This window comes from Oncorhynchus mykiss, chromosome 13 (genome assembly GCF_013265735.2).
Source record: "Oncorhynchus mykiss isolate Arlee chromosome 13, USDA_OmykA_1.1, whole genome shotgun sequence".
Lineage (NCBI taxonomy): Eukaryota > Metazoa > Chordata > Actinopteri > Salmoniformes > Salmonidae > Oncorhynchus > Oncorhynchus mykiss.
The window spans coordinates 70,076,247-70,088,542 of record NC_048577.1 but is presented as its reverse complement, the minus strand read 5'-3'; the positions used below and the strand labels follow the sequence as shown (position 1 = coordinate 70,088,542).

General features: G+C 44.8%; 1 protein-coding gene and 1 long non-coding RNA gene across 2 annotated transcripts in view; both read right to left on the bottom strand.

The window, feature by feature from the left end:
* Window positions 1–5,966: 5,966 nt before the first annotated feature.
* Window positions 5,967–6,944, bottom strand: LOC118938366. The gene is made up of 3 exons (XR_005035661.1): window positions 6,741–6,944; window positions 6,389–6,432; window positions 5,967–6,322 (listed from the first exon to the last, which is right to left on the bottom strand). It is a non-coding gene; the product is annotated as an uncharacterized LOC118938366 (long non-coding RNA).
* A 710-nt stretch (window positions 6,945–7,654) lies between these two features.
* The window catches only part of LOC110485310 (ras-related C3 botulinum toxin substrate 3-like), a 12,719-nt gene continuing 8,077 nt past the window's right edge, over window positions 7,655–12,296 (bottom strand). Inside the window, exons 4-6 of the mRNA XM_036942040.1 lie at window positions 8,725–8,787; window positions 8,001–8,160; window positions 7,655–7,790 (exon numbers count right to left, since the gene is read on the bottom strand). Of these exons, the coding sequence (XP_036797935.1) occupies window positions 7,660–7,790; window positions 8,001–8,160; window positions 8,725–8,787 (354 nt within the window). The 3' untranslated portion in view covers window positions 7,655–7,659. The remainder of the gene's footprint in view (window positions 7,791–8,000; window positions 8,161–8,724; window positions 8,788–12,296) is intronic.

Here is a 12,296-nt window from a genome sequence, read left to right as displayed (position 1 = left end):
ATAATAGTCCCCGATGTCACAGTGAAAAGTGTTTAAACAATATAGATGTTTATGACTTATGAAAAACGTCTATTAATTAACAATGATTCATGTTTGTTTATATTTAAGTGATATTTTGGTTTTAAAAAATGTCCGTGGTTAAATAAAATAATAACACATTACTGTATATAGTGAGCTGATACAAAACACACGTGTGTCCATAAAGCTGTAGTTCAGTCTACTCACTTGAGTCCACACAGTATCCAAAAACTAGTGTTTGAACATAAAGCTGTGTCTTAGCAGGACACTGTTATTATAAACCAAATAGCATAGAAAGGCATCACTGGGTCATATGTAAAAGAAAATATGTACATTAGATATTTATTTGGTAAATGTTTAATATTTCATATATATTTTTACTACCATAATTTACCAGCAGGGGGAGGTTACTGTAATCTAATATATATATATATATATATATATATAATATATATATATATATAGGATGCTACAATGCACTACAGTACTGTTGAGTGAAAACCAGAATCCATACTGCAACACCAGATGATTACATTAGCACATCATCATCATCATCATTAATATGTTTCTAGGCTGTATCTTTTACTCTCTCTCTGTGTGTGTGTGTGTGTGTGTGTGCGCGCGTGCGTGCGTGTGTGTGCGTGTGTGCGTGTGTGCGTGTGCGTGCGTGCGTGTGCGTGTGTGTGCGTGCGTGCGTGCGCGTGCGTGTGTGTGTGTGTGTGTGCATGTCACAAGCACAACAAAGAAAAACAGAGCGTTTGATACTTTCAGATGTTTATTTATTAATAGATTATTAAAATCACTTTATACACATGTTTAATGAAGATGTTTATTTTGGCAAACATTTTAGCAGATATTAAAAACAGACAGTTCCTTGTTTTGTGTTTAAATGCTTGATCTTTGTTTGTTTAGAGTTGTTTCTTAATCAAAGTTCAGACAATCGCAGAAGCATGATGGGGGATAATTAACAAATATACACTCTCTCTCTCTCACACACACACACACACACACACACACACACACACACACACACACACACACACACACACACACACACACACACACACACACACACACACACACACACACACACACACACACACACACACACACACACACAGAGAGAGTAAAATATACAGCCTAGAAACATATTAAGACCGCATGTCCTCTTGGGAGCCTTTAAAGGAGATAGGATGTATCCCAAATGGCCACCTATATCCTATATAGTGCACAACTTTGGACCAGGACACATAGAGACATATATAGGTAATAGGGTCGCCATTGGAGACACACCCATACTTAAGTAGTCTGGGTTCTCTAGCGAGAGAGAGAGAGAGAGAGAGACATAGAGAGAGAGAGAGAGAGAGAGAGAGAGAGAGACAGAGAGAGAGAGAGAGAGAGAGAGAGAGAGAGAGAGACAGAGAGAGAGAGAGAGAGAGAGAGAGAGAGAGACAGAGAGAGAGAGAGAGAGAGAGAGAGAGAGAGAGACAGAGAGAGAGAGAGAGAGAGAGAGAGAGAGAGAGAGAGAGAGAGAGACATAGAGAGAGAGAGAGAGAGAGAGAGAGAGAGAGAGAGAGAGAGAGAGAGGGACATAGAGAGAGAGAGAGAGAGAGAGAGAGAGAGAGAGAGAGAGAGACATAGAGAGAGAGAGAGAGAGAGAGAGAGAGAGAGAGACAGAGAGAGAGAGAGAGAGAGAGAGAGAGAGAGAGAGAGAGAGAGAGAGAGAGAGAGAGACATAGAGAGAGAGAGACAGAGAGAGAGAGAGAGAGAGAGAGAGAGAGAGAGACATAGAGAGAGAGAGAGAGAGAGAGAGAGGGACATAGAGAGAGAGAGAGAGAGAGAGAGAGAGAGAGAGAGAGAGAGACAGAGAGAGAGAGAGAGAGAGAGAGAGAGACAGAGAGAGAGAGAGAGAGAGAGAGAGAGAGAGAGAGACAGAGAGAGAGAGAGAGAGAGAGAGAGAGAGAGAGAGAGAGAGAGAGAGAGAGAGAGAGAGGGACATAGAGAGAGAGAGAGAGAGAGAGAGACATAGAGAGAGAGAGAGAGAGAGAGAGAGACATAGAGAGAGAGAGAGAGAGAGAGAGAGAGAGACAGAGAGAGAGAGAGAGAGAGAGAGAGACATAGAGAGAGAGAGAGAGAGAGAGAGAGAGAGAGAGAGAGAGAGGGACATAGAGAGAGAGAGCTCATCACGATTTGGCACGCTAGTTCCACTAAACAGTCTTCACTATGGCACATTGACAACCTTTTCCCCTTTAGTGGGTTTCAAACGGAGCGGTTTAACTGACCCTGAATGACTGCCGAGCAGGCAGGGAACAAAGACAGGAAGAACATAACAAGGTCTCGTTGTTCAGTACGAACTGGCATCCCGGCTGTACGATACGTCCTGGGCCTGTCTGTCTCAAGAGTCTCAGAGATAAAGAGCACTGATCTTGAATCAGTTTTATACATTATAATGATTAAGATTATACGGGCCAAAGGGAAGAACTGATCGTAGATCAGCACACCTACTCCGAGAGGCTTTGTGAATATGGGGCCTTGGTCCCTACGGTAGGAGAGTTCCTGTCCGTAGACATTAACGTTGAGAGCTGCACTGTTGGTTAAAGATAAGGTCTACACTGTTGGTTAAAGGGGGGCTTGTAGGTAAGCGTTTCACGGTAAGGTCTACACATGTTGTATTCGACTCATGTGACAAATAAAGTTTGATTTGATTTCAAGACGTCGGAGAGCTTTTATCAATGACTACGTTTTGGTTTGCACTGGCAGGACGTGAACAAACTCAAACACAAAATAAATACAAATCAATAAAAAATAACACGTTTTAAGGAAACAAATCACAGATGTTTTGGGCCCATTTCTTGAGGATTCATTTTCTGTCACATTGGCCACTGAGGCCAGTTGTTATGGGTAAGAGTTGTTCCTGACCATGTGACCTGAACCGGCCAGTAAAATCACCTGGTCCTACAGTACTGTACTGGTTATAGACATAAACCAATCACCTGGTACTACAGTACTGTACTGGTTATAGACATAAACCAATCACCTGGTCTTATAGTACTGTACTGGTTACAGACATAAACCAATCACCTGGTCTTATAGTACTGTACTGGTTACAGACATAAACCAATCACCTGGTACTACAGTACTGTACTGGTTACAGACATAAACCAATCACCTGGTACTACAGTACTGTACTGGTTATAGACATAAACCAATCACCTGGTCTTATAGTACTGTACTGGTTACAGACATAAACCAATCACCTGGTCTTATAGTACTGTACTGGTTACAGACATAAACCAATCACCTGGTACTACAGTACTGTACTGGTTATATACATAAACCAATCACCTGGTCCTACAGCACTGTACTGGTTACAGACATAAACCAATCACCTGGTACTACAGTACTGTACTGGTTACAGACATAAACCAATCACCTGGTACTACAGTACTGTACTGGTTACAGACATAAACCAATCACCTGGTCCTACAGTACTGTACTGGTTATAGACATAAACCAATCACCTGGTACTACAGTACTGTACTGGTTATAGACATAAACCAATCACCTGGTCTTATAGTACTGTACTGGTTACAGACATAAACCAATCACCTGGTACTACAGTACTGTACTGGTTACAGACATAAACCAATCACCTGGTCTTATAGTACTGTACTGGTTACAGACATAAACCAATCACCTGGTACTACAGTACTGTACTGGTTACAGACATAAACCAATCACCTGGTACTACAGTACTGTACTGGTTATAGACATAAACCAATCACCTGGTACTACAGTACTGTACTGGTTACAGACATAAACCAATCACCTGGTATTACAGTACTGTACTGGTTACAGACATAAACCAATCACCTGGTACTATAGTACTGTACTGGTTATAGACATAAACCAATCACCTGGTACTACAGTACTGTACTGGTTACAGACATAAACCAATCACCTGGTACTACAGTACTGTACTGGTTACAGACATAAACCAATCACCTGGTACTACAGTACTGTACTGGTTATAGACATAAACCAATCACCTGGTACTACAGTACTGTACTGGTTACAGACATAAACCAATCACCTGGTACTACAGTACTGTACTGGTTATAGACATAAACCAATCACCTGGTCCTACAGTACTGTACTGGTTATAGACATAAACCAATCACCTGGTCTTATAGTACTGTACTGGTTACAGACATAAACCAATCACCTGGTACTACAGTACTGTACTGGTTACAGACATAAACCAATCACCTGGTACTACAGTACTGTACTGGTTATAGACATAAACCAATCACCTGGTACTACAGTACTGTACTGGTTATAGACATAAACCAATCACCTGGTACTATAGTACTGTACTGGTTACAGACATAAACCAATCACCTGGTATTACAGTACTGTACTGGTTACAGACATAAACCAATCACCTGGTACTATAGTACTGTACTGGTTATAGACATAAACCAATCACCTGGTACTACAGTACTGTACTGGTTACAGACATAAACCAATCACCTGGTACTACAGTACTGTACTGGTTACAGACATAAACCAATCACCTGGTACTACAGTACTGTACTGGTTATAGACATAAACCAATCACCTGGTACTACAGTACTGTACTGGTTACAGACATAAACCAATCACCTGGTACTACAGTACTGTACTGGTTATAGACATAAACCAATCACCTGGTCCTACAGTACTGTACTGGTTATAGACATAAACCAATCACCTGGTCTTATAGTACTGTACTGGTTACAGACATAAACCAATCACCTGGTACTACAGTACTGTACTGGTTACAGACATAAACCAATCACCTGGTACTACAGTACTGTACTGGTTATAGACATAAACCAATCACCTGGTACTACAGTACTGTACTGGTTATAGACATAAACCAATCACCTGGTACTATAGTACTGTACTGGTTACAGACATAAACCAATCACCTGGTATTACAGTACTGTACTGGTTACAGACATAAACCAATCACCTGGTACTATAGTACTGTACTGGTTATAGACATAAACCAATCACCTGGTACTACAGTACTGTACTGGTTACAGACATAAATCAATCACCTGGTCTTATAGTACTGTACTGGTTATAGACATAAACCAATTCACCTGTGTGTGTCTGTGTGAGTTCTGTATTTTGTCTTATAAAGGAAAGAAGACGAGTTAATCAGGACAGTATCAGATTTACAACCCATCATGGTTGTTCCTCCATCTCCATCTCTAGAATGGCCTCTCTCTCTGAGACACTGACCTGTTCAATGGCCTCTCTCTCTGAGACACTGACCCGTTCAATGGCCTCTCTCTCTGAGACACTGACCCATTCAATGGCCTCTCTCTCTGAGACACTGACCCATTCAATGGCCTCTCTCTCTGAGACACTGACCCGTTCAATGGCCTCTCTCTCTGAGACACTGACCCATTCAATGGCCTCTCTCTCTGAGACACTGACCCGTTCAATGGCCTCTCTCTCTGAGACACTGACCCATTCAATGGCCTCTCTCTCTGAGACACTGACCCATTCAATGGCCTCTCTCTCTGAGACACTGACCCATTCAATGGCCTCTCTCTCTGAGACACTGACCCGTTCAATGGCCTCTCTCTCTGAGACACTGACCCATTCAATGGCCTCTCTCTCTGAGACACTGACCCGTTCAATGGCCTCTCTCTCTGAGACACTGACCTGTTCCATTTACCCAGACTGGCCTCTCTCTCTGAGACACTGACCTGTTCCATTTACCCAGAATGGCCTCTCTCTCTGAGACACTGACCCGTTCAATGGCCTCTCTCTCTGAGACACTGACCCGTTCAATGGCCTCTCTCTCTGAGACACTGACCTGTTCCATTTACCCAGACTGGCCTCTCTCTCTGAGACACTGACCTGTTCCATTTACCCAGAATGGCCTCTCTCTCTGAGACACTGACCCGTTCAATGGCCTCTCTCTCTGAGACACTGACCCATTCCATTTACCCAGAATGGCCTCTCTCTCTGAGACACTGACCCGTTCAATGGCCTCTCTCTCTGAGACACTGACCCATTCCATTTACCCAGAATGGCCTCTCTCTCTGAGACACTGACCTGTTCAATGGCCTCTCTCTCTGAGACACTGACCCATTCCATTTACCCAGAATGGCCTCTCTCTCTGAGACACTGACCCGTTCAATGGCCTCTCTCTCTGAGACACTGACCCATTCCATTTACCCAGAATGGCCTCTCTCTCTGAGACACTGACCCGTTCAATGGCCTCTCTCTCTGAGACACTGACCTGTTCAATGGCCTCTCTCTCTGAGACACTGACCTGTTCAATGGCCTCTCTCTCTGAGACACTGACCCATTCCATTTACCCAGACTGGCCTCTCTCTCTGAGACACTGACCTGTTCAATGGCCTCTCTCTCTGAGACACTGACCCATTCCATTTACCCAGACTGGCCTCTCTCTCTGAGACACTGACCCGTTCAATGGCCTCTCTCTCTGAGACACTGACCCGTTCAATGGCCTCTCTCTCTGAGACACTGACCCGTTCAATGGCCTCTCTCTCTGAGACACTGACCCGTTCAATGGCCTCTCTCTCTGAGACACTGACCCGTTCAATGGCCTCTCTCTCTGAGACACTGACCCATTCAATGGCCTCTCTCTCTGAGACACTGACCCATTCAATGGCCTCTCTCTCTGAGACACTGACCCGTTCCATTTACCCAGAATGGCCTCTCTCTCTGAGACACTGACCCGTTCCATTTACCCAGAATGGCCTCTCTCTCTGAGACACTGACCCGTTCCATTTACCCAGAATGGCCTCTCTCTCTGAGACACTGACCCGTTCAATGGCCTCTCTCTCTGAGACACTGACCCATTCAATGGCCTCTCTCTCTGAGACACTGACCCATTCAATGGCCTCTCTCTCTGAGACACTGACCCATTCAATGGCCTCTCTCTCTGAGACACTGACCCATTCCATTTACCCAGACTGGCCTCTCTCTCTGAGACACTGACCCGTTCAATTTACCCAATTGATTTAAGGCATCGGTCACAAAAAAGTCCTAAAGAGGAGTTCAATTAATTGTGCCTTAGTCTGTTTCCCAAATGGCACCCTATTCCCTATGTGGGCCCTGGTCAAAAGTAGTGCACCCTATTCCCTATGTGGGTCCTGGTCAAAAGTAGTGCACTATTTAAGGAATCAGGTGCAATTTGGGACACACATTTCAAGTTCAACTACTACTCCCTTACAAATAACAACCCTATTCCCTATATAGTGCACTACTACTCTCTTACAAACAACAACCCTGTTCCCTACATAGTGCACTACTGCTCCTTTACAAACAACAACCCTGTTCCCTACATAGTGCACTACTGCTCCTTTACAAACAACAACCCTATTCCCTACATAGTGCACTACTTTTGGCCAGTGTTAAAGGGGGACTAGGGTAGTATTTGAGACACTGACAGCGATAGATTAGCAGTAGATTCAGTTTTAATTTCTTGCAGACCCCCTCCTCCTCGCCCCCCCCCCCCCCTCAGAAGAGGGTGTACTCCTCCTCCTCCTCCTCCCCCCCCCCCCCCCCTCAGAAGAGGGTGCACTCCTCCTCCCCCCCCCCCCCCCCCTCTCAGAAGAGGGTGCACTTCTTGCGCCTCTTTTTGATTGGTGGCGGGCACAGGACGGCCCGGATGGCCTCGTCGAAAACCGTCTTCAGCCCCCTCTGGGTCAGGGCTGAGCACTCCAGGTACTTCACCGCACCTGTTGGGGACAGGAGACAGCCAATCAGAGAAGGGGATGAGGACAGACACACACATCCAATTGGTCAGTCAGAAACTTGGGACTCAAAAATAGGTGAGTTCACACACAGGTGAACACTGGAGCTCAAAGACGCTGTCAGACACACATTCAGACACACCACATCCTCGCTCTCGTTCTCAAACTAAAACGCCACCCTCCACAGACACCCACCTATCTCCCGTGCCATGGCCAGGCCCTGCGGGTAGGTGATTGGGGACAACTTCTTGTCCCTCAGCCTCTCAATAGTGTCCTTGTCGTCCCTCAGGTCCAGCTTCGTGCCCACCAGGATGATGGGGGTGTTGGGGCAGTGGTGACGCACTTCCGGGTACCACTGTTCAAGGTCACATAGAGGTCAAAGGTCAAAGGTTCACTTTAATTTAATTTGAACCTTTATTTAACTAGTCAAGTCAGTTAAGAACAAATTCTTATTTACAATGACGGCCTACACCGGCCATACCCAGACGACGCTGGGCCAATTGTACGCCGCCCTATGGGACTCCCAATCACGGCCGGTTGTGATACAGCCTGGAATCAAACCAGGGTGTCTGTCGTGACGCCTCTACCACTGAGATGCAGTGCCTTAGACCATCATTGTAAATAAGAATTTGTTCTTAACTGACTTGCCTAGTTACATTTTAAAAAATGTAATAAAAATTAACCCTTGACCTCTATGTGACCTTGAACAGTGGTACCCGGAAGTGCCACTGTTAAGATCATGAAGGTCAAAGGGTTATAAGGTCTTAAAAGGTCGACCTACATAAAGGAGGTTGTGGAGTTGGGCCAACAGCCCCAACAGCAACATGACTAAACACAATGTAACACTGTACAATGTGTAGCTGACCATATTAGGGATATTACCATTACTGTTATTTAGCAGGGCGATAGAGACACTCACCTTAGCTCTGACGTTCTCAAAGGAGGCAGGGCTCACCAGAGAGAAGCATGTCAGGAACACGTCCTGTTCAGACACAGAAAACAGACAGTATATTAAACAGGCTGACTAACAAGAAACACTGCATGGAAAAACAATGAGTGGCTCTCTAGGTTCTGTATAGAAAGAGACTACAGGGTGAGTTGGACTGACTCAGTGACTCTCTAGGTTCTGTATAGAAAGAGACTACAGGGTGAGTTGGACTCTGTGACTCAGTGACTCTCTAGGTTCTGTATAGAAAGAGACTACAGGGTGAGTTGGACTCTGTGACTCTCTAGGTTCTGTATAGAAAGAGACGACAGGGTGAGTTGGACTCTGACTCAGTGACTCTCTAGGTTCTGTATAGAAAGAGACTACAAGGTGAGTTGGACTCTGACTCAGTGACTCTCTAGGTTCTGTATAGAAAGAGACTACAGGGTGAGTTGGACTCTGTGACTCAGTGACTCTCTAGGTTCTGTATAGAAAGAGACTACAGGGTGAGTTGGACTCTGTGACTCTCTAGGTTCTGTATAGAAAGAGACTACAGGGTGAGTTGGACTCTGTGACTCAGTGACTCTCTAGGTTCTGTATAGAAAGAGACTACAGGGTGAGTTGGACTCTGTGACTCTCTAGGTTCTGTATAGAAAGAGACGACAGGGTGAGTTGGACTCTGACTCAGTGACTCTCTAGGTTCTGTATAGAAAGAGACTACAAGGTGAGTTGGACTCTGACTCAGTGACTCTCTAGGTTCTGTATAGAAAGAGACTACAGGGTGAGTTGGACTCTGTGACTCAGTGACTCTCTAGGTTCTGTATAGAAAGAGACTACAGGGTGAGTTGGACTCTGTGACTCAGTGGCTCTCTAGGTTCTGTATAGAAAGAGACTACAGGGTGAGTTGGACTCTGTGACTCAGTGACTCTCTAGGTTCTGTATAGAAAGAGACTACAGGGTGCGTTGGACTCTGTGACTCAGTGACTCTCTAGGTTCTGTATAGAAAGAGACTACAGGGTGAGTTGGACTCTGTGACTCAGTGACTCTCTAGGTTCTGTATAGAAAGAGACTACAAGGTGAGTTGGACTGACTCAGTGACTCTCTAGGTTCTGTATAGAAAGAGACTACAGGGTGAGTTGGACTCTGTGACTCAGTGACTCTCTAGGTTCTGTATAGAAAGAGACTACAGGGTGAGTTGGACTCTGACTCAGTGACTCTCTAGGTTCTGTATAGAAAGAGACTACAGGGTGAGTTGGACTCTGACTCAGTGACTCTCTAGGTTCTGTATAGAAAGAGACTACAGGGTGAGTTGGACTCTGTGACTCAGTGACTCTCTAGGTTCTGTATAGAAAGAGACTACAGGGTGAGTTGGACTCTGATTTCTGTGACTCAGTGACTCTCTAGGTTCTGTATAGAAAGAGACTACAGGGTGAGTTGGACTCTGTGAATTCTGTAACTCAGTGACTCTCTAGGTTCTGTATAGAAAAGGACAGCAGCTGGAGAGACTACAGGATGTGTTGGTATTCAGAGCAGGTACGGGAGCCTTACAGAGGAGCTGGAGGAGTCTGGAGCTGGGGCCTCGCAATGCAACAGCAGTGTGTGTGTGTGTGTGTGTGTGTGTGTGTGTGTGTGTGCAGGGGTTCCTCTGGACAGGGAGGCAGACAGGATGTGGCAGACCGGATGTATTAATGAGGCAGACAGGATGTGTTAATGAGGCAGACAGGATGTGTTAATGAGGCAGACAGGATGTGTTAATGAGGCAGACAGGATGTGTGAATGAGGCAGACAGGATGTGTTAATGAGGCAGACAGGATGTATTAATGAGGCAGACAGGATGTATTAATGAGGCAGACAGGATGTGTTAATGAGGCAGACAGGATGTGTGAATGAGGCAGACAGGATGTATTAATGAGACAGACAGGATGTATTAATGAGGCAGACAGGATGTATTAATGAGGCAGACAGGATTTATTAATGAGGCAGACAGGAAGTATTAATGAGGCAGACAGGATGTATTAATGAGGCAGACAGGATGTGTTAATGAGGCAGACAGGATGTGTTAATGAGGCAGACAGGCTGTATTAATGAGGCAGACAGGATGTATTAATGAGGCAGACAGGATGTATTAATGAGGCAGACAGGATGTATTAATGAGGCAGACAGGATGTGTTAATGAGGCAGACAGGATGAGGTTAATGAGGCAGACAGGATGTGTTAATGAGGCAGACAGGATGTATTAATGAGGCAGACAGGATGTGTTAATGAGGCAGACAGGATGTGTTAATGAGGCAGACAGGCTGTATTAATGAGGCAGACAGGATGTATTAATGAGGCAGACAGGATGTATTAATGAGGCAGACAGGATGTGTTAATGAGGCAGACAGGATGAGGTTAATGAGGCAGACAGGATGTATTAATGAGGCAGACAGGATGTGTTAATGAGGCAGACAGGATGTGTTAATGAGGCAGACATGATGTGTTACCTGGCCAAGATAAAGCAAAGCAGTGCGACAAAAACAACAGCACAGAGTTACACATGGAATAAACAAACGTACAGTCAATAACACAATAGGAAAATCTATGTACAGTGTGTGCAAATGTAGTAAGATTAGGGAGGTAAAGGCAATAAATAGGCCATAGAGGCAAAATAATTACAATTTAGCATTAACTCTGGAGTGATAGATGTGCAGATGATGATGTGCAAGTAGAGATACTGGGGTGAAAAAGAGCAACAACAAAATAATAATAATAACAATATGGGGATGAGGTAGTTGGGTGTGTTGTTTACAGATGGGCTGTGTACAGGTACAGTGATCGGTAAGCTGCTCTGACAGCTGATGCCTAAAGTTAGAGAGGGAGATATAAATCTCCAGCTTCAGTGATTTTTGCAATTCGTTCCAGTCATTGGCAGCAGAGAGCTGGAAGGAAAGGCGGCCAGAGGAAGTGTTGGCTTTGGGGATGACCAGTGAAATATACCTTCTGGAGTGTGTGCTACGGGTGGGAGTTGTTATGGTGACCAGTGAGCTGGGATATGGCGGGGCTTTACCTAGCAAAGACTTATAGATGACCTGGAACCTGTGGGTTTGGCGACGAATATGTAGCGAGGGCTAGCCAACGAGAGCATATAGGTCACAGTGGTGGGTAGTATATGGGGCTTTGGTGACAAAACGGATGGCACTGTGATAGGCTACAGCCAATTTGATGAGTAGAGTGTTGGAGGCTATTTTGTAAATGACATCGCCGAAGTCAAGGATTGGTAGGATAGTCAGTTTTACGAGGGCATGTTTGGCAGCATGAGTGAAGGAGGCTTTGTTGTGAAATACGAAGCCAATTCTAGATTTAATTTTGGATTGGAGATGCTTAATGTGAGTCTGGAACGAGAGTTTACAGTCTAACCAAACACCTAGGTATTTGTAGTTGTCCACACATTGTCCACAAGTCAGAACAGTCCAGAGTAGTGATGATGATGATGCTAGTCGGGCGGGCAGCGATCAGTTGAAGAGCATGCATTTAGTTTTTCTAGCATTTAAAAGCAGTCGGAAGGAGAGTTGTATGGCATTTAAGCT